At 36.0% G+C, this 26,018-nt stretch overlaps 2 protein-coding genes and 3 non-coding genes across 5 annotated transcripts in view; 1 reads left to right on the plus strand and 4 right to left on the minus strand.

The window, feature by feature from the left end:
• Window positions 1-14,296, plus strand: ACAT2 (acetyl-CoA acetyltransferase 2). Its single transcript, XM_051998039.1, has 9 exons — window positions 1-177; window positions 2,043-2,177; window positions 7,303-7,484; window positions 8,910-9,027; window positions 10,022-10,165; window positions 11,749-11,871; window positions 13,194-13,348; window positions 13,695-13,805; window positions 13,967-14,296. Exons 1-9 carry the CDS (start codon window positions 135-137, stop codon window positions 14,135-14,137), a joined length of 1,182 nt encoding a protein of 393 aa, XP_051853999.1. The 5' UTR covers window positions 1-134; the 3' UTR covers window positions 14,138-14,296.
• TCP1 (t-complex 1) overlaps window positions 14,241-26,018 on the minus strand; it is a 14,061-nt gene continuing 2,283 nt past the window's right edge. Inside the window, exons 2-12 of the mRNA XM_051998038.1 lie at window positions 25,571-25,656; window positions 25,227-25,355; window positions 23,961-24,058; window positions 23,315-23,425; window positions 20,842-21,023; window positions 18,294-18,420; window positions 16,555-16,730; window positions 15,907-16,030; window positions 15,042-15,234; window positions 14,790-14,953; window positions 14,241-14,621 (exon numbers count right to left, since the gene is read on the minus strand). Coding sequence (XP_051853998.1) covers window positions 14,399-14,621; window positions 14,790-14,953; window positions 15,042-15,234; window positions 15,907-16,030; window positions 16,555-16,730; window positions 18,294-18,420; window positions 20,842-21,023; window positions 23,315-23,425; window positions 23,961-24,058; window positions 25,227-25,355; window positions 25,571-25,656 — 1,613 coding nt within the window. The 3' untranslated portion in view covers window positions 14,241-14,398. The remainder of the gene's footprint in view (window positions 14,622-14,789; window positions 14,954-15,041; window positions 15,235-15,906; window positions 16,031-16,554; window positions 16,731-18,293; window positions 18,421-20,841; window positions 21,024-23,314; window positions 23,426-23,960; window positions 24,059-25,226; window positions 25,356-25,570; window positions 25,657-26,018) is intronic.
• LOC127563635 (small nucleolar RNA SNORA20) lies at window positions 15,713-15,836 on the minus strand. The gene has a single exon (XR_007954075.1). It is a non-coding gene; the product is annotated as a small nucleolar RNA SNORA20 (small nucleolar RNA).
• On the minus strand, window positions 23,529-23,665 carry LOC127563649 (small nucleolar RNA SNORA29). The gene has a single exon (XR_007954087.1). It is a non-coding gene; the product is annotated as a small nucleolar RNA SNORA29 (small nucleolar RNA).
• Window positions 24,338-24,474, minus strand: LOC127563650 (small nucleolar RNA SNORA29). Its single transcript, XR_007954088.1, has one exon. It is a non-coding gene; the product is annotated as a small nucleolar RNA SNORA29 (small nucleolar RNA).

Below are 26,018 nucleotides of genomic sequence, written 5' to 3' on the forward strand. Positions count from 1 at the left end.
TTTTCCCAGACCCCTCCTCCCAAGGTGCAGTACTAGCGCCCTACTCTGCACAGAACGACGAGACCCGAGCACGCTCCAGGAAGGCCTCAAACTAGCAGCTCCCGCCGCCGCCGCCATCCGAAACCAGCTGAAAGATGGACCCCGTGGTCATCGTCTCTGCAGCCAGGACTCCCATAGGTGAGCGGCCGTCTGTACGCGGGGCCGGGCGGGCTCCTAGCGCCCGAAGCTGGGGAGCGCTTAGCTCCTTCCCCTACTCTGTGCTGGGACCTTGCAGCCCAGATCAAGAGGTTGTGGGACAAGGGGTGCTTTGGGGGACTTCCTGCACTACATGACTACGGTCCCGTGTACTCTGGGGAGGGAGACGAGCAGCAAAGAAGCCGGGGCCGGCGAGAGCCTGCTCGCAAAATTCGGGGTACGTTCTCCTGGATTAAGGTAGCCCCGCCCCCAGCCGATTCCGGCATCCCTGGTTGGGATTGGCTCGCCGCGGTAGGACCACCTCGAATGCTGACCTCACCATTGGCTGGTGAAGACCTACGCTCTCGGAGCCGGCCTCTGATTGGTCAGCGCCCAGTAGAGCCATCGGCGTGTCACGTTTTCGGGGAGCGGGGTACTTCTGTTTTGGGGCTAGGGAAATATTCGTCTTAAGTAAGAGTTGGAGCTTTCCTCCTTGAGAAATAAATGTTTATTGGATCGTAGTTTTACTGTGGTATTCATAAACAAGCAAGAGTGTCATTCATGAGGAAATTAATGGAGAGTTCTTTGGATTGTAGTTTTATAACGTACACATAGGCAAGCAAGGGTATGGTTCGTGGGGAAATGAAGAGGGTTCATTGGATTATAGTTTTACTGTGGCATAGTTAGACAAATAAGGAATAACTGAAAAATAAATGGAGGGTTTGTTGGATCATAATCTAACACAACAAAGTTGTGCTGATAAATGTTTAACAGATCAGGGGGTCGGGAACGTATATCCACACTTTCAAGTTGAATTAGCATCATTAACACAAATTTAGACAATGAGCAAAACCATAAATCAATCTTTTTTTTTTTTTTTTTTGCTTAAAACATGTGGACGTTTTAAGGTCTTCCAGTTAGAACTGGCTCCTGCAAACCCTAATCAGAAGCTATTGTGAGCAATCTAGAGAATTGTTATTTCCATGTAGGGGGAAAAAAACTTAGAAAAGCCATAACTTCTAGTTAATTGTACAAAACAAGATATTGAGCCACTGAACTGATAAAACCAACCAGAACAAGAAGTAGGTGAAAGGTAATTGAAAGCACTGAATATGCATGCTTAAAAAGTTAATAATGAAAAGTTAAGTAATAATAAATTAACATTCTCTTCTTCAAAGAAGGAGTTTAATGGCATTTTTTGAACATGGGCTGTATGATAAGGGAGGGAGAATATATCAGGCAGTCTATAACAGCCCATCATCCCCAACTGATGGAGGCTCATTCTCATGTCTCCAAGGGCATTCACCCAGGGACTGGCCTTGTGCTGTCCCTCTTTGCAAGAATTGTGAATAAACAAATTTAGATCATACACTACTGAGTCCTTTTTATCTCTGTAGCACGTTTCTAATGGAGACCTTAAAAGGTCATTTTATAGATTAGGAGACTAAAGGATAGAAATTAATCAGGATCACACAGTTATTATCTGTGGCAGAATTTGAAAGTTGAGTCTTCCAGACTCCCAACTCCAGTGTTTTGTTTATAAGTAGAATTTTAATTTTAATGCCTCAGGAATTAGGAAACTATATAATGTATCTGTAGCATCATTTGTGAAAAGTTATCTAGTCACATAGCAATGGAACACACACCCTGAATAATAAACACCCAAAAGGACCAAGCTTCCTTTAAAAGAGAGCTGTCTTCATTTATTATAATTTAATGCCTAACATTAAATAATTAGATGTTTTGATTAACAATGGGCTGGCGTTGGAGGAGGTGACAGTACCTTAGTAGTGTGTTTTCTCAAAACTACTGGTTCCCTGTGAGCTCAACTAAGTTTTCAGAATTAATGTTTTAATATTTTCTTTCAGGATCCTTTAATGGTGCTTTATCTACTGTACCTGTCCATGAGCTGGGTCGAATAGTCATAAAAGAAGTCCTCAAGAGAGCCAGTGTTGCTCCAGAAGATGTGTCCGAGATCATTTTTGGGCATGTTTTGTCAGCTGGTAAGCTCAACATCAAATTTCAGAAGTTTGGACTTGTTAGAGATTTTGGCCTTTTAGTACTTACCTACTCTTGTACATTCTGCTTTAATGATCTACTATTAGCACTTCCATTTCAAGACTTTCAGAAAGCCATTTCAGAATTATGGCACATTCCCTGATAACTCCTTTCCATTAATGTTCAGGTGCCACAGAGTTTCTTCCATAACTCTCCTTACAAATTCATAACATTTTAATTAGAGATCATTCTTTTATGTTAAAAACATTTTTTCTAGGATCCTCTTTAAAATGTAATTATCCCTTGAGAGGCTAACATTTTAATCGAATAAAATTAGTAAAGTAATTTTTCAAAATGTTAGGGGATCTGAAATACATAGGAGTAATTGACACTCACCACTGTTCCTTTACCTTGGAGAACTAAAGAAGGAAATGAAGCATTTATTAAATACCTCTTATATACCCGATAACATGCTGAGTGCTTTAAAAAAAAGCATCTCACTTGAACCTCTTGAGGAAGGTAAGTGCTATTATTACTACTTCATTTTGCAGTTGAAAAAACTGAAGCAGGCAAAGATTAAGTAAGTGACGTGCTCAGGGTCATGTAGCTAACAAGTATGTGAGGCTAGACTTGAGCTTGAGCTTTCTTGACTGCACACCTGGGTGTTTTTTTGTAGTTTACCTAGGAGCTGCCAAATAGGCATAAAGGAAAAAAGGGAACCTCAAGTTTGACCATAGCTAAATCTCTGTCTTGTTTTCTTTCATTTCTTTTTGTTCTTTAGTCATTCCATAGTTGATTGAATCAAAAAGAAATAAAGATGGGGACTAGATTTAGGATTTCATTGGTTAAAAAAGGAATTTCCTGATGCACAGGATGTTCTCAGGGGTGGGGGAAAGCCTGGAAAGTCCTCCATGAATTCAAGCAAAGTGAAATGTACTGTACACAAAGTAATAGCAATGTTCTGAGATGACTGTGAATGACTTTGCTATTCTCAGCAGTGCAATCATCCATTACTTACTCTGAAGGACTTAAAATGAAAAATCCTATCCATACCCAGAGAAGAAACTGGTTGTCTGAATACCAATTGAAACATTCTCTCTCTCATTAAAAAAGAAATTAATTTTTCTCAAGGGTTTTTATTTACGTTAGGGTGGGAGAGCTATATTTTTTCCCACAACTTGACTTTCATGGAAATGTTTTTCATAACTTCACAAAATGGCTTCTTAATTGTGGATGGGGGAAAGGGAGAGAATCTTAAAAAACAAGTGTAAAAGATTTTTTTTGTTTGTTTTGAATATAATGGGAGGTGGGGGGGGGGGGAGGTTTAATTAATAAATTAAAAGGAATTTCTGAGGTTGGAGCCAAAATATTGCCTGAGGTCTTCCTAGCTTCCCTCAGAATCAACTCTAGATCAAGCCTCTGAATGGATTTCAGAATGACATAACATACAAGCATTTAGAGTATAATAATTTTCCAGCTTAAGATATATTGGAAGGACTTCAGGAAGCCCTGTCTCAATTGGGCAGGGGAAACTTGACCTAGCACAGGTGGGGAGCAGGGAGGCTCAGCAAAGGGAATCTAGCAGGAGGCTCTTAACTAAAATACAGCATTATTGGCTATTCTGTCCTGCTTCAGAAAGCCAATGGATCAGCAGACTAGCTGTGAGAACTCCAGTGCAACAACAGAAGGCAAATTGTGAGCTCCCAAACCCCAGCATAACAGACAGGACTACGCCAGCCCCAGTGGAGTCATTGAGATACTTTTGTGTCCCTGCAGAGAAAGCTCAAGGCAGTCTCCCCTGTGCCATTCAGACAGAGCTCAGCCTTTAAAAATGAGCAAAAACAACAAAGATCTCTGACAATAAAGAGCTACTAGGGAGACAGTAAAGATCAGAACACAAACTCAGAAGACAGCAAAGGCAAAATGCCTTCAGGTGACGCTTCAGAGGGGGATATGAACTGGACTCCAATTCAAAAGGATTTTAAAAGTGAAATAGAAGAAAAATGGGGAAAAGAAAGGAGAGCTCTCCTGGAGAATTAGTGAAAGATGGGGGGAGAGGGGTGACCAACAGTTTGGAAAAGAAAGCACAGCATTTGATTTGAAGAAAATAACTCTTTAAGTAATTTGGTGAAATGGAAAAATAATATACTGACGATAACAACTTTTTAAAAAATAAATGTGGTGAAATGGAAAAAGAAAACTTAAAAAAATTAGGATTGGTTGAATGGTGGGGGTGAGGTGGGGTGGAGAATCTACTTAACAACTCCATTAAAAAGTATAATTGACCATATATAAAAGAGATTTTAAAAAGCTAAGGAGAAAACAGCTCACTAAAAATTAGGAAATGGAAGTGGATGACTCAGTGAGATATCAAGAATCAGTCCAAAGAATTGAAAAAAATAGAAGAAAATGGAAAGTAGTTCCAGAAGAGAGAATCTTAAGAATTGGACTAACTGAAAACCATAATGATAAAGAGCCTAGACAGCATCTTTCAAGAGATCAAGAAAAACTGCTCTTATATCCTAGAACCAGAGAGTAAAATAGTCATGGAAAGAGTCTACTGATCACCTCCTGTGATCCCAGAATGAAATCTCCAAGGAATATTGTGCTAAATTCCAGAATTATCAGATTAAGGAGAAAATATTACAAACAGCTAAAAAAGAAACAATTCAAATATCGAGGTGCCACAATTAGGATAATCCAGGACTTTGCAGTTTCCACACTGTAGGATCAGAGGGCCTGTAATATGATATTCCAGAAAGCAAAGAAACTTGGATTACAACCAAGCATCAACTATGTAGTAAAATTAAGTGTCATCAAGGGAAACAGATGGACATTAAGTGAAATAGGTACTTTTCAGTCATTTCTGGTGAAAAGATCAGAGCTAAACAGAAAATTTGATCTCCAAATATAAAACTCAAAAGAAGCATAAAAAATTAATGGGGGAGAGAGGGCACAGGCACTGTTTTTAAAGATCAAAATGTTTCCATCCCTATATAAGAAGATGATAGGTGTAATTCTTGAGAACTATATCTTTGTCAAGGCAATTAAAAGAGGTATACTTAGAGATATATGGTGACTTTATTGTCATCTTATTAGAATTAGAAAAGGGATTGTATTGGGAGAAAAGGAAAAGAAAGGTAAACTGGGATAAATTCTATCACATGAAGAGGCACAGAAGATCTATCACAGTTGAGGGAAAGAAGGGACTGAGATGAACATTATTTGACCCTTAATCTCATTGGATTTGGCTAACATACATACTTAATTTGGCATAGGAATTTGTTTCATTCTGTGGGGAAGTAAGAGGGGAAAAAAAAGGGGGAGGCTAATAGAAGAGATGGCAGATGTAGAAGAGGAAAGGGAAAAGAAAAGGTAGAGGGGCTGAAAAAAGGGCAAATTAAGGGAGTGGTGGTCAAAAGCAAAATACTGGCGAGAAGAGAAAGGTAAGAGGAGAGAAAAAAGAATAACTTGTACAAAGTAGGATGGTGGGAAATACATAGTTAATAATTTTAACTGAATGGGATGAACTCTCCCATAAAACAAAAGTGGCTAGCAAATTGAATTAAAAGCTAGAATCCTACAATATGTTGTTTACCAAGATAAAGTTGAAATGGGTCCGTGATTTAGACACAAAGGATGATTGATGATATAAACAAATTAGGAAAACAAGGGATAATCTGCCTTTCAGATCTGTGGAGAAGGGAGGAATATATGGCCAAAGAGCTAGAGAACATTAATTTTGATTTCATTAAATTATTTTTTTTAATTTTACTAGCTTTTTATTTATAAGTTAATATGCATGGGTAATTTTACAGCATTGACAATAGCCAAACCTTTTGTTCCAATTTTTCTCTTCCCCCCCTCCCCTAGATGGCAGAATGACCAATACATGTTAAATATATTCTAGTATAAATTAAATACAAAATAGGCATACATGTCCAAACCATTATTTTGCTGTACAAAAAGAATTGGACTCTGAAATATTGTAGTTAGTCTGTGAAGGAAATAAAAAATACAGGGTTTGGGAATTCAATGTAATGGTTCTTAGTCATCTCACAGAGTTCTTTCGCTGGGTGTAGTTGGTTCAGTTCATTACTGCTCCATTAGAACTGATTTGGTTCATCTCATTGCTGGATTTCATTAAATTAAAAGGGTTTTGCACAAACAAAATGATGCATCCAAGATTAGAAGGGAAGCAGAAAGCCTTACGGCCAGTGGTTCTAATAAAGGCCATGTTTATCATTGAAGTCATTTCTAGTAGTAATAATGATGGAATGTAAGAAAACTGGGACACTGATGTATTGTTGGTGGAATTGTAAACTGATCCAACATTAGAACTGTACCCAGAGTGCTGTATAACTGAATACCCTTTGATCCAGCAGTGTCTCTTCTGTGGATCTGTATCCCAGAGAGATCATAAAAGAGAAAAAGACTCCCAAGTGCAAAAATGTTTGTAGCAGCCCTTTTTGTAATGGCAAAGAACTGGAAATTTAGTGGATACCCATCAGTTGGGCAATAGCTGGATAAATTATGGATATGAATATAATGGAATGTTATTGTATTATAATAAATGACGAGCATGCTGATTTCCAAAAACCTTATAAAGACTTACCTGAGCTGATGCTAAATGAAATGAGAGAACAATGTACACTGTTACAAGAAGATTATGTGATCATCAGATTGCTTGTTGACTTGGGGAAGGGGAGGAAAAATTTGGAACATGAAGTTTTGCAAAGGTGAATGTTGAAAACTATATATATTTGGAAAAATAAAATACTATTCAAATAAAAATTAATTAAACAAATAAAAAAAAGGGAATTTCTAGGTGAGGGAACTCTTCTATCCTTGCCAGGTAGGCATCTTCTCCATAACTTAGAAATTTAAGGGCTGTCTAGGACACAGATTTGCTCAGTCTCAAGGTCAGTACATGTCACAGACAGGATTTCCTCATAGAAAACAGCCACACTTCTCAGGAAGACTCTAATCGATTTCCCGCTCATTCCTGCTTCTGCTGTCATTGAACTCTCTGCCCATCATGGTCAAAACTTGCTTTCTTCAGTAATCCCTGAGAGTGTTTACTACTTTTTCTAGTTCTAACTTTTGACTAACAATTCCCCCTTTTTTTAGGGTGTGGTCAGAATCCTGTGCGACAGGCCAGTGTGGGGGCAGGCATCCCCTACCCTGTGCCAGCTTGGAGCTGTCAGATGATCTGTGGGTCAGGCCTCAAAGCCGTGTGCCTCGGGGCCCAGTCTGTTGGGACTGGGGAGTCCAGCATTGTCATAGCTGGAGGCATGGAGAGCATGAGCAAGGTATGGCCAATGACCCTTCCCCTGACGAGAAGTGCTACTTAATCAGTAGCATGACAGACTTCCCACACTTCTTTTAAGAAAGGCTGTGAACTAACCCAAAGAGTGAATTAAGGAGGGAAGTTATGAATTGCTCTGATTTGCTGACCTTTGAATCCAACCCATTTCTTTAATTACTTTAGTTAAAGTCATTAACAATGACTTGAACTGAAAGTCAAAAAGATACATACACATGTGTGTTTGCCCTTTTCGTAGGGTGGTGGGAAGAGACTGACTCACTTTTGAATACTGCAGGGAGAAAAGCTGTATAGCATTTTGTTTATTTGAGAGTCAATAGTGCAAAGTATATTTGTATGTTCCATTCTGCTACTTTAGTGACTTTGAGTAAGTCAGATGACCCCTGTGAGCCTCAGTTTCCTCATCTGTAAAACGAGGGGATTGAATTAGTTGGCTTCTGGGTCCTTAAATCTGTGACTATTGTATTTCTGTTTGCATGACAAAACCAACTCCACAAATTCCTTTCTGGAAACAACTCAATTCTGACATATGAAAAATGCTTTATAGTCAGAAAAAAGTACAGAAACCATATAATAATCTTAGAAGCGTCATTGAATAAAGAAATTGCTATAACCTGGAAATTAAAAGAGCCTGCTCGGTAACTTATATGTAACTTAATGGCCAAGGAGACTGAAATGGAACCATTATGATAACACTAATTTAAATATAAACTTACTTGTAATATTTTACAGAAAGCACAAGATGTTAAAGATTATGAGCAGTAGTACCAAATAAGCAGAGGAAAGCAATGAACTGTAAAACCAGCTTAAAGAAATCTTGGAAAGACACCGCTCTAAAAGTCCTCTAGAGAGTACTTAACCTGTGAACTAAGAACAGTTTGAGGTTGAAAATAGAAAGGAGAAGCAAAAGCAGATCAGAAGATATTCCAAATAATTTTATCACAAACTTTATTCACCATCCAGGATAAGAGAGCCAGCACACTTGAACTCAAACAGGACAAAGGGCAAAGAGATAGAGCTGGATGTGGTGAATGTCCATAATCCCTGTTATTGGGGAAGCTGAGGCTGTAGGATCTTTTGAGCTCAGGTCTGATCTGCAATGAGTTTAAGCAGTTCAAATCTTGTAACTAAGTTTGACATTAATATAGTGAACCCCTAGATTTCAGTTCTATAACTATATCCATAACACATTATGCTCTCTACATTTCTCCCAAATGGGGCCAGCTGCAGAATGTCACCTGTATTTTTATTAAGATCAACTCATCCTCTCAGGTATTTTCTTGTAGTGCTTCTTATACTTGTCTTTAATAAGGCAAGCCTGTGTAGCATATGTTGGCCTAACACCCTGAGGAAAGGACTCAGTTGGACTTGTCTACCTCGTCTAACTCAGTGTTGTATTTCTTGTTCCCAGGCTCCTCATTTTGTTCACTTGAGAACAGGATTAAAAATGGGAGAGACCCCTTTAAAGGATTCTGTGATCTGTGATGGTCTTACAGATGCATTCCACAACTATCATATGGGTATTACAGGTAAGGTAGTAAAACAGTTTTGGTTAGACAAAATGATAGAAATGTGTGATTGTTGTGAATCAATTATAATTATGTCCCTGTTATTATAGAGTATTGGAGATGGAAGCAACCTTAAAGATGATGTGCAGCTCCCTCATTTTACACGTGAGGAAACAGGCCTAGGGAGCTTACAGGATTTACCATAGGTTAGTCAGCTAGTGCTTTTATAGGACAATCTCTACTCATCTCCTTACCCTCTCTGTCTCTTTCTGTTTGTTAGCCCAATGAGGTTAACCAGATCTTTGGGAGGGGCATTCCTTCTACCCTCCCAAAATTATGTTAGATTGGTACATGATGGTTTCAAGTTCTCAAATATATAATTTCCTTTTTATAGGAGAATTCTTAGATTATAGCAAGTTGTATTCAGTTTCCCTGAAACTGTTGTTCGAGGCTGCAAAGACTAATGTTAATTCACCCTGAAGTGAGCATGTCTAGTTCCTGAAGGTCACAGTGATGGTCACAGAGGCAGGGAGTGGGGGATAGGAGCAGGGAAAGAAGGACAAGTTCTCACAGAGAGAGGATGCTTCCTTTTCTGGTGAGCTGAGAGTCAGACCCTGGGCTCCAGTGGGAGGCACAGAACTCCATAGACTCAATTAAATAATGCCATAGGGTTTTACTGTGTTTTTGGACTTGTATACCTTTGGCCTCAATCCAAGCTGACTAGCCTTTCAAATCACATCTATGCCTTCTACATGTTCCCAACATTGCTTTTTTCATTTTTTTGTAGGTAATGATATAAATTGTGTGGGAAGAAAATAGTTCTGATTAGACCAATTTCCAGCCTCAATGGCTTAAGAACAATATAGAACAAGGATTAAGAGAAATGGTTTAGATAAATATGTGTAAATGTTGCTGTTGAACAGTAGATGTTTGTTTTTTAATAAAAGACATTTCTGTTTTTAGAAGCCAACTACGATATGACCATATATTTTGTTGCCTTGTCCTTTTCCAATAGCTGAAAATGTGGCTCAGAAGTGGAAAGTGAGTAGAGAAGACCAAGATGGATATGCTGTCTTGTCACAGAATAGGACAGAGAATGCTCAAAAAGCAGGCTTTTTTGACAAAGAGATTGTACCTGTTTCTGTGCCTTCCAGAAAAGGTAGGTATGGATTGCTGCACATAAAACACTAGAAGGGATATTTAAATTTAGGAAGAAAATCATATACTAAGGACATACAGGAATTTCTACAAATACACTTTTCTTAAATAGCTTTTTGTTTTTGTGTCATCTAAATTTCCTTTTGTATTATTCCCCCTTCCCTAATCCTAGATAATTGTCATATAATAATTTTTTTAAAATTAAAAGTGAGAGATGGGGAAAAAATAAGATCACCTAAAAGTATTTGCAAAGTTGCACTGCTTTGGACATTTCCCTTCTGCAGAGAAGTGGAAGGAGGCCATGCTTACATAGGAATGTTTTAGAAATAGTCAAGAGGAACTAAGTAACCTACAGATGTATCCCTTAAATCAGAGAATAGGAGCTGTCTTGTAGAGAATCTTAGCATCTCAGTAAAGGGACCAGAAATCATAAGCTAAGTTAGACAAGCATTCGTTAAGCACTTACTATGTGCAAAAGTAAAAGATCACTCCAGCCCATCAGTTTGTCCAATACTACAGGACTTGGTACACATAGTATGTTAGTCCAGCCTTTGATGACGAAACAGAAGCTTAGAGATTAAATGTGTAAAATCCCAGAGTTACAGTTCTTGATTTGAAATTACAAACTTAAGTCTGCTAGAATGTCTCAGCATCATGCTTTTTACCAGGCTTGGTAGTTTGATCATCTGAAGCAGCTGCTGACTGGTTTTTTAGTTATTTTTTTTTCCTTCCATTTTCAAGCAGAAAAATACACTTTTAACAAGCAGCCCCTGGAACATAATTTAATACATTCATCTAAAAATCACATTAATGGTTATTGAGCACATTTAATACTGAAAATCTTTTTGATTAGGAAAAGGCAAAGGTTTTGTCTAAAAAAATTTCAAAATGTATTATAAGGAATTATTCTTCATAGTCTCACTTTGTAAGCAAGCTTTCAAAAATTCTGTTTGCCAATTGAAGTTTGCAAATCCATTCGAGATCATAGTTTTCATTTGTCTTTGTCGTAACAGATAAGAAAATAGGCCTAGAGAGAAAGTATGATTTATTCCGTCATACAGATCTCTTGTCCCCTTTAGAGCATTCTAAAATGAAATTTAATTCTCACTTTTAGAACCTTTGCAATTAGTTCATTAGCAGCTTGAAGTCTATGCAATGGCAGTTTGGTCCAGAGCCTTCAGCTTGCACCAAAAAAAATTGGTTCTCAATCCTAAAATGCTGCTTTTTTTTAGGTGGGCAGGGGTACCAGCAGGCTACGTAAGGAGATTGAACTGACCCCTGATTGAGAAAGTGAGCAGCTTCAAGCTTCTATGCCAGTCAGTATTGAAATCTAGCACTCGAGTCTGGCCAGAATTAAAATCTGTTTTATCCCTTTCTCCTCTTTGAATTAAGTTAGTATCTATTGACACTATTAATAACAGTATTTTAGGTTTATCCGTCTTCCTTCTATGGAAGTCTGAACTGTTTTTAATGTGGACTATATTCCCTAAAAATCACTAGGAATATGATCTGAAGTTTCTCCTAAAGCTCAGTGCCATGTCAGTTATGTTACAACTCTCAAGAGAGTTGCTTTTCACTTTTAAGGGCCTGTGGAAGTTAAAACAGATGAATTTCCTCGCCATGGAAGCACTTTAGAAGTAATGTCCAAGCTGAAGCCTTGCTTTCTGACAGATGGATCAGGAACAGTAACTGCTGCTAATGCTTCAGGTGAGTTTTTTGGGGGTTGGTAGAAAAGACCCCAAAATCACTGATTTTTATGGCTATACAGTTATCTTAATTCATTTCTTTCATTGTGTTGCTGTGGTTTTGGAATCATGAGAAATCTAGGATTATTATTATATGGCCTTGGGCCAATCACTTTGAGGTTCAGTTTAAAAATGGGTACAGTTAACATACCATACCTATCCTTGTGGTAATTAAGAAAAAACAGTAAACAACAAAGCATTGCCTTAAGGCAACTAAGTTTCTTGTAACTTCATTATTGGTTCCTTTCAAAAATATCAGTCATTATACATTCTTTATCCAGTCCTAAAACTGAAGTGTTTCTTCTAACAAAGATAGATGATACAGTAACATTGTCCTGAAAGACCCCTAATCTTTCTGCCAGTATTGGGGACTTTGTCTCTTCTCAATGACCATTATTTCAGAATTCAAACTTTTTCTTTTATTTTCCTAGTCATTTAATGTTTCCCTTCTAATTTTGCTCATTTCTCTCCCATGTTTTTCTGTATATCTCACCACCTTCATATTTGCTCAACTATTCCCCAGTTGATCAGCATCCACTACAATGTTACCAGAGTAATTGTTACCTTTTTTTCAAATTTTGTTGCTTTAATTTTATCATTGAAATACCAATTCAAGTTAGTTAATTAGGGTCTCTGGAATCTAATCATAAAATCAGCCAGCACAGATAGTCTTTTTTTCCCCTAGGCAGTTGATGGTTCAGTAGAAAGAATGCTGGGTTTTAAGCCAAGAAAACCTGAGTCCAGGTCATGCTTCAAATGCTTACTGACTGTATGGTTAATACTGTTTCCCCAACTTTGTAATGGATAATATATACTTTGAAAGGTTGTTGTGAGGACAAATTTGAGCTATTTGAAAAAAAAGTGGTTAGCTCAGTGTAGCTATTATTCCCTTCTATTTATAACTTCCTCTTTTTTTTTTAGTTAAAGATTCCTAGGGTCCACGAAAGGCATGGAATTTGGTATTTTACCCAGAGTTTTGGTTGAGAAGTCAGGGTTATCTGGATACTCTGGGAATAAAGTGGAGATGAGTATGCACTCTGCTTATCTTATTTCATTCTATTTTTTTTTTTTTTTTTGAGGGCTACTATATTAGGGCATAATTTCAATTGTCAGCGATCTTCCATATGTAAATTTTGGGATAAATCATCTGCAAAGTATTGCACATGAAGATGAATCTGATAAAACGATTTTTGAGAATTTATACTGTATAGCATATTCTATTAGTTGACAAGATTTGGCATGGTTTGAGAATTACCTTGAAAACATCTACCTAATGTTATATAGGAATAAATGATGGAGCTGCTGCTGTGGTTCTCATGAAGAAGTCAGAAGCAGAAAGACGAGGTCTTAAACCATTAGCCCGAATTGTATCCTGGTCACAAGTTGGTGTAGAACCTTCTATTATGGGATCAGGACCAATTCCAGCAATAAAGCAGGCTGTAAGTACTGATTTCCAAATTTTAATCAGGATTTTATGGTTGGAAATGACCTTAAAAGATAGTAATTGTAGTTTTAACCTTTCATTTTGAGAGATTTAGGGGCTCACTCAATTTATCCAAAATTACATACCTGACCTTAAGACTCAAATCTATAGATTCCAAACTTGTCCAAATACTACTTATCCTTTTCCCTTTAGATTCCTAAATCTTATTTAATGCCCACTTAACAGTCTGCAAACACAACTGTTCTGTGATTTATAACTTTAAGACAACATGAAAGGTTAAGTCACTTGCAGTTGGAAAAAAAAATTTCAAGATGAACTATTCAACAACCTTTTTCACTTAGGTTGCCAAAGCAAATTGGACACTAGAGGATGTTGATGTGTTTGAAATCAATGAGGCTTTTGCATCTCTTGCTGTGGCAGTATCAAAGGAACTTGGATTAAACCCAGAAAAGGTGAGTCCATTGTTTTGATATTGTTATATGGTCAAAGACAGTATTTGTAAAAAGCCCTCAAGCATTATTGCTATATTATTATAGCAATAAGTCAGATGTTATATTCCTCTTTACAGCAAATGTAGAGATTTTAAATATGTTTTCCCAATTGTTTTTTTAAGGTCAACATTCAAGGTGGAGCAATAGCTTTGGGACATCCCATTGGGGCGTCTGGATGTCGGATTCTTGTTACTCTGTTACATACACTGGAAAGAATTGGAGGAACCCGTGGAGTTGCTGCTCTCTGCATTGGAGGGGGGATGGGAATAGCAATGTGTGTTCAAAGAGGATGAGAGTCTCAACAAAGGGTTGAACAAGTTAACCACATTTTAACTTTTTAAGTCTTAAAATGAACTAATTTAACTACCTATGAAAATGTTTCAGGGACCAAAAAGAGCAGAGGAAAGATGTTTTATTTTCTCTTTCATCTCCCTTATAAAAACTCAAATCAACATGACAGGCTGTTGTATTTTTTATGTCTATACACTAAGTGCAAGACAAAATAGTACAGGATGAAACTAATCAGTTAACATGTATAAATAAAGAAAATCACATCAGTCTTCAATAGCCCCAGAGTGAACTGCATCTTCATAACTCCCTCCTCCTCTTTTATCATCTTTATTTTCTGGATGTAACTTAATGAGGTCATCAATTCGAAGAATGGTAATTGCAGCTTCTGTTGCAAATTTCAAACTCTTAACTTTAACCATGGTAGGTTCAAATACACCACTCTGCCTGTTGTCTCGAGGTTTGCCATTGACCAAGTCAAGACCAATCCTGCCAATTGAAATGAAGTATTAAAACAGGCTGTTTCACTTGTTACAAAACCACCAACCTTCCCAGTCCTACAACTATTGGATTATTTTAATCCAAATACTGCTTGTATATTAAAACAGACTTCTGTGGTATATATAAGAACAATGAAAGCAGAAAATTTATACTTGCCATTTTAGGTTCTTGCGTTCTGGGTTAACCTGAGCTTCATTATGAAAAGCTCTCAACTTGGCAACCAAATCTGTGGAATCTTGGGCAGCATTAACGGCCAATGTGTTGGGAATAATGAGAAGAGATCTGGCAAATTCTGCAATAGCAAGTTGTTCCCGTGATCCCTGAAGGAAAAAAACCCAAATTTTACTGGAAAATGGGAGTAGCTTCCCCTCCAAAATACCACCTTCCCCTCCCCCCCACTCTTCCTACCATACTGGTTGCATAGTTCTCCAGATAAATGGAAAGTGCTGCCTCTACAGCACCACCACCTGGCACTACAGACTTTGACTCCAGGACTCTCTTGACCACACAAAGAGCATCATGCAAAGAACGCTCCATCTCATCACACATGAAGTCATTCGCTCCACGTAAGATAATGGAAGCCGACGTCCGAGCTCTTGTGCTGCAACAAACAGGCCTGGTTAACCAATTCTTTACAATAAACCAGAATTTAAAAATACTTTACAGGGCAACTGTTCAATACTTCCTTCAAACTTACTGAGGTATACTATAAAGCTATTTTGCCTATTAAATCTTGAAGTATTAAAAAGTTTCATTTATCAGTTACTCAAGACTTTTGAAAACTCAAATGAAAGCCAATTCAGAATTCAAGTCCTATCCACAACATGCCTAATGAGTAGTCATTCACCCCCTAGTTGAAGGGTCTCTGTAAAGGGGCCAGCCTCATCACTGATCCAAACAAGCCCTTTTTTGTCACCCACTGCTGTTCTAAGCCCAAGCTAACAAGACAAGCTTTAATGCTCTAAACAGTCTCATGTGACACAAGATAAGAGTCCTCTCTAGATGATCCCAGGTTACCCTCTTGGGCTCTCTCCTAACTTCTCAATGTCTCCTAAAATGTGTGAAAGTATTAGCAAAGATAATGTGATAGTCTCTGTAACACAGATGAAATATTTTCATCTTAATTTACAGGACTAATCTTACTGTCTCCCATGCGTATAACTGCTCATACTACTGCAAGAATGGCAGCAAATAAATGGGAAATTAGGTGATTCCAATTTAACAAGAATAAAAAGAACTTGTATAAGCTTTGGTATTCTGTAGTATAGCTTACTTTTTGATTAAAATTAGCTCATCATCACAAATCCTTTCTTGTACTACCTCTTCTGCTTGTCCCAACATTGAAGCTTCAAAACTTTCTTCACCTTCCAGATTAGCCAGGGTGGACAAAATGGTTGCTTTTAAATGAAAAAGAATTAAAACTTTTACATCCAATTTTCTGATTTCTCTCATACAAAAAATAAAGAGTTCAAAGATGACCAATTCTGTTACACATAAATTCTGCTTACTTTTCTACACAGTAAGACAGGGAAGGATGTTGGCTTGCTAGGAGCTAAAGGAACAAGACTCCCCACAAATACCACATTTCAAGAAAAAGGACCAAACCACACATCACAATGATTAACATGCTATTATATTAGGAAATTATGAGCTTAACGCTTTCTAAGATGAATCAAAAAGAATACTTAGCCAAAATGAAAAAGTTTCATAAGGCCAGTATTACATTTTATTTACTAAAATTCATCAAAAATTAGGTCGGGAGTATTGACTTTGTAGAGTAACTTCTTTCAGAAGGGCTAATAAATTCCTCATTAAAGATTTTAGAGAGATGACAAAGCACCTTTTAAGGTCTTAATTATGGGAAATCTTTTAAGTTTTAATTCCCATCGAGAAGAATTAGTCCCTAAACATTCAGACTTACCTCCAGATGCTTTAGCAATTCGCTTAAGGTCCCTTTTTAAAACTCTTCGGACTGCTATAGTTGAAGACTCAACAAAGTACTTTAGACACATATCATCAATTCCACCAGTGGTTAGAATAACATTGGCACCGGTGGCCAGTATTTTTTGAATTCTCTCCTTCGTAATATCTGATTCTCTAAAGAGACAGGATTATTACCATTAATGTAAATTTCTTTTAAAATAAAAGTTTTGAATATTTTGAAATAAACCATTCAACAAAAATACTCATGCTACTCAACTTCAATAACTGAAATCACTCAACCAAATTATTCCCTTACACATTTAAGATTACAATATCTACCTAAACCAACCTGCTTTGCAGAAAGTTCGTTTTTTTTAAATAATTATAACTTATTGACAGAGTCCGTGCCTGGGTAATTTTTTTTTTTTTACAACATTATCCCTTGCACTCACTTCTGTTCCAACTTTTCCCCTCCCTCCTTCCACACTCCCCCAGATGGCAAGCAGTCCTATACATGTTAAATATGTCACAGTATATCCTAGATAGAATATTTGTGTGCAGAACCAAACAGTTCTCTTGTTGTGCGGGGAGAATAGGATTCAGAAGGTATAAATAACCCAGGAAGAAAAACAAAAATGCAAGCAGTTTACATTCATTTCCCAGTGTTCTTTCTTTGGGTGTAGCTGCTTCTGTCCATCTTTGATCAATTGAAACCGAGTTAGATCTTCTCTTTTGTCAAAGAAATCTACTTCCATCAGAATACATTCTCATACAGTGTCGTTGTTGAGGTATATAATGATCTGCTGGTTCTTGCAGAAAGTTTTAAAAGGTCCTAATAATTTTCATGCTTCAAATGTGAAACTTTATTTCAATTAAAGATTCAAAATATCTAAAAACTGTATTTTTCAAATATTTAAGTCTTAAACTGTCAATTATAGTCAAACTGTCAATTTGTTAGGTTTTGTGCTAACATGAAATATTCTGTGTATCTACTACCCGAGTTATTTGCTACAAACTGTGTGCATTTATGTGTATAAATACATAAAAACATAGCTCAAGATTTATAGGCAATGTTATACCAAGAAGTTTCATATTTCTTCAAGTGTTTCATTTTTTACACATAATATTCTCCACAATAATTTTAATAATTGTGTTGGCAGTCAAGTATAAAGAAACAGAAAAACATGCTCAAGGCAGAAATTGTATGCTTTACAAGCCATTTGTGGTAACAGAAAATAAGCAGGGTTTCCATGCCTTTAGGACTAATCTTAAGCAAGTCTGTCAGTTAGGATTATCCCACAATCTCACTTGTTATATATTCCTTGTTGCTTTTGTGTAGCTTCTACAAGTAGCACTAGTTGTTTTGTCTTTTCATGAAATTGGGGATTGTCACCTGCACAATTATGTTTGTAGTTCAACAAAATACAGTGCAGTTTGAACCTCATGCACAACCAAAAAAAAGGGGGGGGAGAGGAAGAGGATATAGATAAATCTTTTGGAATGTGTTTGCTAAATCTGTACTATTTTGGTTTCTCAAAGATTTATGTAAAATAGATTATTAAATTCTAAAATACTTATTTCCTTTGAAGCCTACTCTCAAGCTAATTATATAAATTTCCATTCAGTTTACTGAAAACTCTTAATATTATCCTGCTCAGATAAAAGCACACTATTTACTTATCTACATACTTAGCGACATAAAAAAAGGGAGGAAAGAGAGAGAAAACGCCAACCTACCTCTTTCTAATTTGATCCAGTTTTTCTGGGTCTGTAATAACCACCTGCACACCAAGCTTCATTTTTGTTTTCTGTAGGCTGAAGTCCAGGCAAGCAATTTTTGCATTAACTATTCTTTTGGGCATGCCTACAAACAAAATGGAAAAATCAAATTTTCTTAAGACATAATATTTCCTCTAAACTAAGTCAATTCTAATTTTCAACCGCAACTCTATTTAAAAATACAGATTTTCTAAAAATAGAGATGTCTTCTACTTTAAGGAAGAATTAGACTTCTAATCCAAATAAAGAGTTTCTTTAAAAGAATTCTTAAAGCTCTTTACTGTTAAATAGTCATTTTCTGAATTGAATTCTCCCAAACCAACAGTTCTGAAAAATAAAACGCAACCACATATTAGCTTAAATTATATAAAAAACAGCTGACTAAAAGGGTGACCAGACACAGGAAGGTACACTTAAAATGTCCATGGTGTTTTTGCTATTTTCCCTATACTTTTTAAAGAGTAAAAGCACTTATCCAGTAACCTGCAAACAATACATGAATGAATTACAGCATGTGCTATGATTTGTATTATTTTTATGTCAATTACAAATAATGCAAATTATCTGTAATTGACCTGTTAACTGGGATCATGTTAAAAAAAAAAAGGGGGGGGTGGGGGGGAGGAGAAGAGAGGGGAGGTAAAGAATGATTGCCAGTATCCCTTACCATTCATTCAACAATCATTCCCCTATTCCCTACTGTGGATCTGGCAGTAGAAATCCAAAACCAAAAACTTACTCAAGCTTACATTTAAACAGTAAAAGTAAAAAACAAAATATGTATAATAAAAAATAGCTATGGGGATCCAAGAGAATGAAGATTAGGTAAGATAGAAGATAGAAATAAGGGGGCACTAGCAGTCCTAGCAGCCAAAAGCACAAAATGCAACATAAATGCACAGCCAACAGTAGGATAGTTTGGCTAAATTCAGACTTTGAAGGGCTTTAGGATAGTTTTTTTTTTCTTATTCTATGTAACAGGAAGCCACTAGATGTTCTTGAGCAAGAATTGTATGGTCTACCTTTTTTTTTTTTTTTATTATTATAGTTTTTATTTACAAGATATATGCATGGGTAATTTTTCAGCATTGACAACCGCAAAGCCTTTTGTTCCAATTTTTCCCTTCCTTTCCCCCACCCCCTCTCCCAGATGGCAGATTGACCAATACATGTTAAACATGTTAAAACATAAGTTAAGTACAATATATGTATACATGTCCATACAGTTATTTTGCTGTAAAAAAGGAATCAGACTTTGAAATAGTGTACAATTAACCTGTGAAGGAAATCTAAAATGCAAGAGGACAAAAAATAGAGGGATTGGGAATTCTGTGTAGTGGTTCATAGTCATCTCCCAGAGTTCTTCCTCACTGGGTATAACTGGTTCAATTCATTACTGCTCTATTGGAACTGATTTGGTTCATCTCATCGCCAAAGAGGGCCATGCCTGTCAGAATTGATCATCATATAGTACTGTTGTTGAAGTATATAATGATCTCCTGGTCCTGCTTATTTCACTCAGCATCAGTTCATGTAAGTCTCTCCAGGCCTTTCTGAAATCATCCTGCTGGTCATTTCTTACAGAATAATAATATTACCTAATATTGCTATGTATGGTCTACCTTTTGATCCAGCAGTGTAATTACTAGGCTTATATCCCAAAGAGATCCTAAAGGAGGGAAAGAGACCCATATGTGCAAAAATGTTTGTGGCGGCCTTTTTGTAGTAGCTAGAAACTGGAAATTGATTGGATGCCCATCGACCGGAGAATGGCTGAATAAATTGTGGTATATGAATGTTATGGAATATTATTGTTCTATGATGCTAAGTGAAATGAGCAGAACCAGGAGATCTTCAACAATAATACTATATGATGATCAATTCTGATGGACGTAGCTCTTTTCAACAATGAGAGGATCCAAATCAATTCCAATTGATTTGTAATGAACAGAACCAGCTAAACTCATAGAAAGAACATTGGGAAATGAGTATGGATCACAACATAACATTTCCACTCTTTCTGTTATTGTTTGCTTGCGTTTTTGTTTTTTCTTCTCAGGTTATTTTTACCTTCTTTCTAAATCCAATCTTTCTTGTGCAACAAGATAACTGTATAAGTATACATAAATTGTATTTAACATATACTTTAACATATTTAACATGAATGGGACTACCTGCCATCTAGGGGAGGAGGTGAGGAGGTGGAAGGAAGGAGGGGATAAGTTGAAAAAAGTTATTGCAAGGGTCAATGTCGAAAAATTACCCATGCATATATTTTGTATATAAAAAGCTATAATAAGTTAAAAAAAAAAAAAGAGTTGTATGGTCAGACTTAATTAGGCTCTCAGAATTTCATTTTGGCAGTAGTGTGGAAGAGAAGTAGAAGGAATGAAGGGGGATGTAACACTATAGAAGCAAAAAGAAATATACTCAGATGCCAAAAATGAGGGAATAGTAGAAAAAAGTGTGAAGAGTTAAGAGATCAAACTCCTTGACATTTACTTACCCTGGGATGCCACCACACAATTCAGAGCATAACCATTTATAAGCATACTTTCCTTCTGACTTCGCCCATGGGCCTTCAAAACATTAATAGAATTTACTGGAAACCGAGGTTGACCTTTCACATCTGTATATTTAACTGCAAGTACTGCATCTACCACCATATTGGCAAAGAAATCACCATCACTAAGCCAAAAGTGTCAAGGATATAAAGAATGGGCAATGAACTGATTATAAAAGGGAATTTTTTTTTTTTAAGTCTTTGCTATTCAGCTTTCCAACATCTCAAACCCCCCAGTAACAACAAGCACTAACCCATAAACCAATAACTGTTTCCCACTGATGGTGTTTTGCAATTTATAAATCATTGATATACACAAAGTATTTCTGTAAAGTATCATCACTTACATTTTACAGATTAACTCAAGATTAAATGAGTTGCAGTTTCAATTGATAAATGATGGACAGAAGCAGCTACACCCAAAGAAAGAACATGGGAAATGAATGTAAACTATTTGCATTTTTATTTTTCTTCCCGGGTTATTTTTACCTTCTGAATCCAATTCTCCCGGTGCAACAAGAGAACTGTTCGGTTCTGCAAACATATATTGTATCTAGGATATACTGCAACATATATATTTTTTTTTAATTTAAATTTTATTTTATTTAATAATAACTTTTTTATTGACAGAATCCATGCCAGGGTAATTTTTTACAACATAATCCCTTGCACTCGCTTATGTTTTGTTTTTTTCCCCGCCCTCCCTCCACCCCCCCCCCCAAGATGGCAAGCAGTCCTATATATGTTAAATATGTTGCAGTATATACTAGATACAATACATATTTGCAGAACCGAACAGTTCTCCTGTTTACTGCAACATATTTAACATATATAGGGACTGCTTGCCATCTAGGGGAGGGGGTGGAGGGAGGGAGGGGAAAAATCGGAACAGAAGTGAGTGCAAGGGATAATGTTGTAAAAAAATTACCCTGGCATGGGTTCTGTCAATAAAAAGTTATTATAAAATAAAATTAAATAAAAAATAAAAAAAAGATTAAATGAGTTGCTCAAAGTCACAGGACTAACAATCAGAAGAATGAAAATTGAACACCTATTTTCTGACTTCAAGTTCAGTGTATGATTACACTTATCTTACTTAAGAAATGGCACCTTACACATTGTATATAGGACTCAGGAAAAATGTGATCCATCTCCAGAGAAAGAATTGTTGAAGTCTGAACACAGGTCAAAAAACACTTTTTCTTTTCTAACTTTCTTAATTTTTCTTTCTTCTTTTTTTTGGGGGGGGAGAGGGGGAGAGTGGGAAGGGGAAGTGTTTGTTTTTTTTTCTTCTACAACATGTTTGGCTTGACTGCCTATATATTTAATATCAAATTGCTTGCCTTCTCAATGAAAGAAGGAAAAAGAATTTGGAACCCACATTTTAAAGAAACAATTATTAAATATTAAGAGGGGAAAAAAATCAGTTTTTGCCTTCCCAATTTTTAAATCCAAAGAAATGCTTATCTCTTTCTATACAGGGTCTTCACAATTATAACTGCTACTTGTCTTCATCTTATCTACGTTCCCTCTTTCAAACCCTTTTGGCACAACTCCATACCCTGAAACAAACTTATTGTCCAATTACTTTATTCAATATATTCCATTGTAGACAGAAATAATATGACTGATGATTTAACTGTGGCAAAAACAATGCTCATAATAAAGTTAAAGTACTGCTACACTCTTTTTACAGGCAATTATTAGCATTTCTAGTTCCCCTTTGGAAACATTGTTTAAGCTAATGAACCTTTTTTAGTCCCTTTGGTCTGACAAGCATTCTTCCATATTCTAACCAGTATAGCCCACAAATTTAGTAGTGGGCAAAAAAATCTCTTTTAGACAACATTCATCTAAAAGTGCCTATCTAAGAACAGGCCCTTCAGTGTTAAAATTATATTTCATATTAATACCCAGACTGCTGCAGTCTTTAGTGTGTATGTTTAAATATATGTAAATATAATCCTACAACTAATCTCTATGTTTTTCTAAAAAACATGATATATTTCTCCACCCAATCCTTTATAAGTATTTTAAAAGGACAGAAATTTCTAGATTCTTAAATCTAGAATACTATCAATAAATAATTTCGCTTTCCTTTTCCAAAAATGCAAATCGTTATTCCAAGGACATCTGCCACTAGAATTCCTTTCATCTCATGTAACAAATACCACAATGAGAGAAGAAATATTCAATTACCTTCAAACAACTGAGAAGTCTCAGGTGTGAAGAAACTTCCTTCTAAGTTATATTTCATTTTCAAGACAGAATTTTTCCTTGGAAGACTCAGATATTTCCAAATATAATTTCCATATGCTAGAACCATAGAATTAAAGCATCAAAATTAACATACCAAAAGGGTTCAGTTAATTTAAATAAATAGCTGTAAGCTGCAACCAACACTACAAAAGGATACATTCCAATGATCTTAGAAGACATGGATGTTTTTGCAGCATTGATGAGACAATCTTTTCCAAGTTCATCTGTGTTAATGATGAGGTTTTCGTTGATATACCGCACTGCTTCCCTATTTAGGACATTTTTAAAATATAGAACTCAATACTTATCAATTTTGACCTTGGATATCACAAGTAGTTGTGGTTAACAAAACCATTTTTACATGAAATACAACTATATTGTTCTGCCATTTCATATAGGAAAAAAAGACAAGGCCACTCTTTCTCCGTCAGACCATGGCAGCTGTATTTTATCCCATAAGCATAGCCACTGAATCTATTAAGTGAAAAAGTGGTAGTCAAATGGGAAAATACTAATCTGGTCTCTCTCCGAGTTGGTCAAATATGACAACTGCCAATACCATAACTTTTTCATCTTATCCTAAAGTAAATTAACTAGACAAGTAAAATTAACTAGTCAAGTTTTCAATGAAAATTTTAAGATTCTTTTTTCCTTTTCACCTTATCTGTAAAGTATTTACACAATCAGCCTCTGAAGGAGTTGAAGATATCACATAATATAAGAACTATCATGTTTTACAGACAAGCAAAGGTAGATTAATATGAGACAATTTAATTAATATGAATTTTCTTAGGAATGCATACTTGCAAGCAAGCCGATAGCCACCAATAATTGATGTGGGGTGAATTTTCTGCTTGACTAATTCATCTGCATTTTTCAGAAGTTCTGCTGCAATAATAACCTGTTGAAAGGAAAAATGTTCATAGCACACCTTTTAATATTCCCTATATATAAGGTAGTACAGTGTTCCAGAAACATGAAAAGTTTTTGTTCTACACCATTAACATATCTCTCTTAAATCTTTGATTCAAAAAAGTTAAAGTCATAGGAAGAATTTTTGAGCCTTTCTGTTTTCAGCTACTCAATCAAAAGATTGTCTGCTATTATTAAGGTTGCCAAGGATATTACTGTAATTGTGGTTAATTAAAATTATTTTTATATTTGTACAACATACAGTAGAGCTAGATTGTTCTGCCATTTCATATAGGAAAAAAAGACAAGGCCACTCTTTCTCCATCAGATGATGGCAGTTATATTTTATCCCATAAGCATAGCCACTGAATCTATAAAGTGAAAAAGTGGTAGTCAGATGGGAAGACACTGATATGGTATCAGCTGGTCTCCTTTTAAGTTTCTCCAATGTAATGACTGCCAACATAACAGCTGTTGCCCTCAATTCAAGCTTTTGATTTCTTCTAGTCTATTAGAGAAGACCAATTTTGTGAAAGATGGGTTATCAAAGGTTTTAACTCACATGGCCCAGAAAATACCTTGGGAAATAGCATAACTCCAGGAAAAATCTAGATGACCATGACTTTATTTAGGCTGGCCTGAGATTGAAAACTAATGTCCCACCAATGTCCTTTTTTTCCCCTTGAAAGATCATAAACTAATCTGGCTCTTTAAATTGGGACTAAGTCCTAATCCAAATTTGAGGATCTCCAAACCACCATAGTAAACATGGTAAAACAAAAGGATTAACATAAGCAAATTATGATCATCTATATAAAGTTGTTTTGTCCAAAATTTCATGAATTCTTAATACCCTACACGAAGAGGAAAAAAAGGCAAACTGACCACTGGCATTTGAAAAGCGTATAAAATGACTCAAAAATCATCCAATGATAGAAGCAAAATGTGATTTCAAGATTTCCGGACCAGCAACCCAGAAACTAAACCAAATTAATTTCCCATTCCTTTTTCTTACTATGTAATTAATACTTGTCTCTCTTCCCAACTTTTCTTTCAGACTCAATACATCAAGATGACGTATTTATTTAATTTGCAAAATAAATAAATAAAATCACAATTTTCTGATCAAGTACAACAAATTTTTAGTGTCTACTTACCACAGATGTAGTCCCATCTCCAACTTCTTTGTCTTGCAAATCAGCCAATTCACAGAGCACTTTAGCTGCAGGATGTTCTACTTCTAGCAATTTCAGAATGGTTGCCCCATCATTGGTAATAGTCACATCCTATTTTGGAAATTTAAAAAAAAAAGTTAAAATTAGCATTTTATGTGCCCATGAGAGAGTATTTAAACTTTTTAAGGAATTTCTCATAAACATATTATGTAGTTCCACAGTACTAACAAAACTAAAGCATTTATGTGACAATCTATTGAACAAAACCCTACAAAATAGATTATCCGAAAACCACCAGGTTGTCTTAAAATTATATCTGTACTTACACCAATATCATCCACCAACATTTTATCCAAGCCAACTGGGCCAAGAGAACTTTTTACGATATTGGCAATGGAAGCTGCAGCCATAACTGTAAAAATATAAAAACAAGATAATTAAATGAGGTACCTCCATTATTTCAAATGTTATCTGTTGCCAGTATAATGCTGGCTTCAATTGGCCTTTTCACAAGAAAAAGAATACTTATGAGAAAGAAAAATCTTAATAATCTCAGAAGTTCCCATGTATAGCGAGAATTAGGATACAATTATTTTCTCCTAGAAATAGATTGATATTTCAGTGAATAAAATGCTGAACCTGAGATTAAGAAGATGTGAATTCCAATTCAGTCTCCCATATTACCTAGCTCTATATAAAATGAGGATAAATACTATCTACCCACTAATTCTGATATTAGTAAAGCCCTTAGCAAAGTTCCTGGCATTTAATAGA

The sequence above is a fragment of the Antechinus flavipes genome, chromosome 4, assembly GCF_016432865.1.
Source record: "Antechinus flavipes isolate AdamAnt ecotype Samford, QLD, Australia chromosome 4, AdamAnt_v2, whole genome shotgun sequence".
Lineage (NCBI taxonomy): Eukaryota > Metazoa > Chordata > Mammalia > Dasyuromorphia > Dasyuridae > Antechinus > Antechinus flavipes.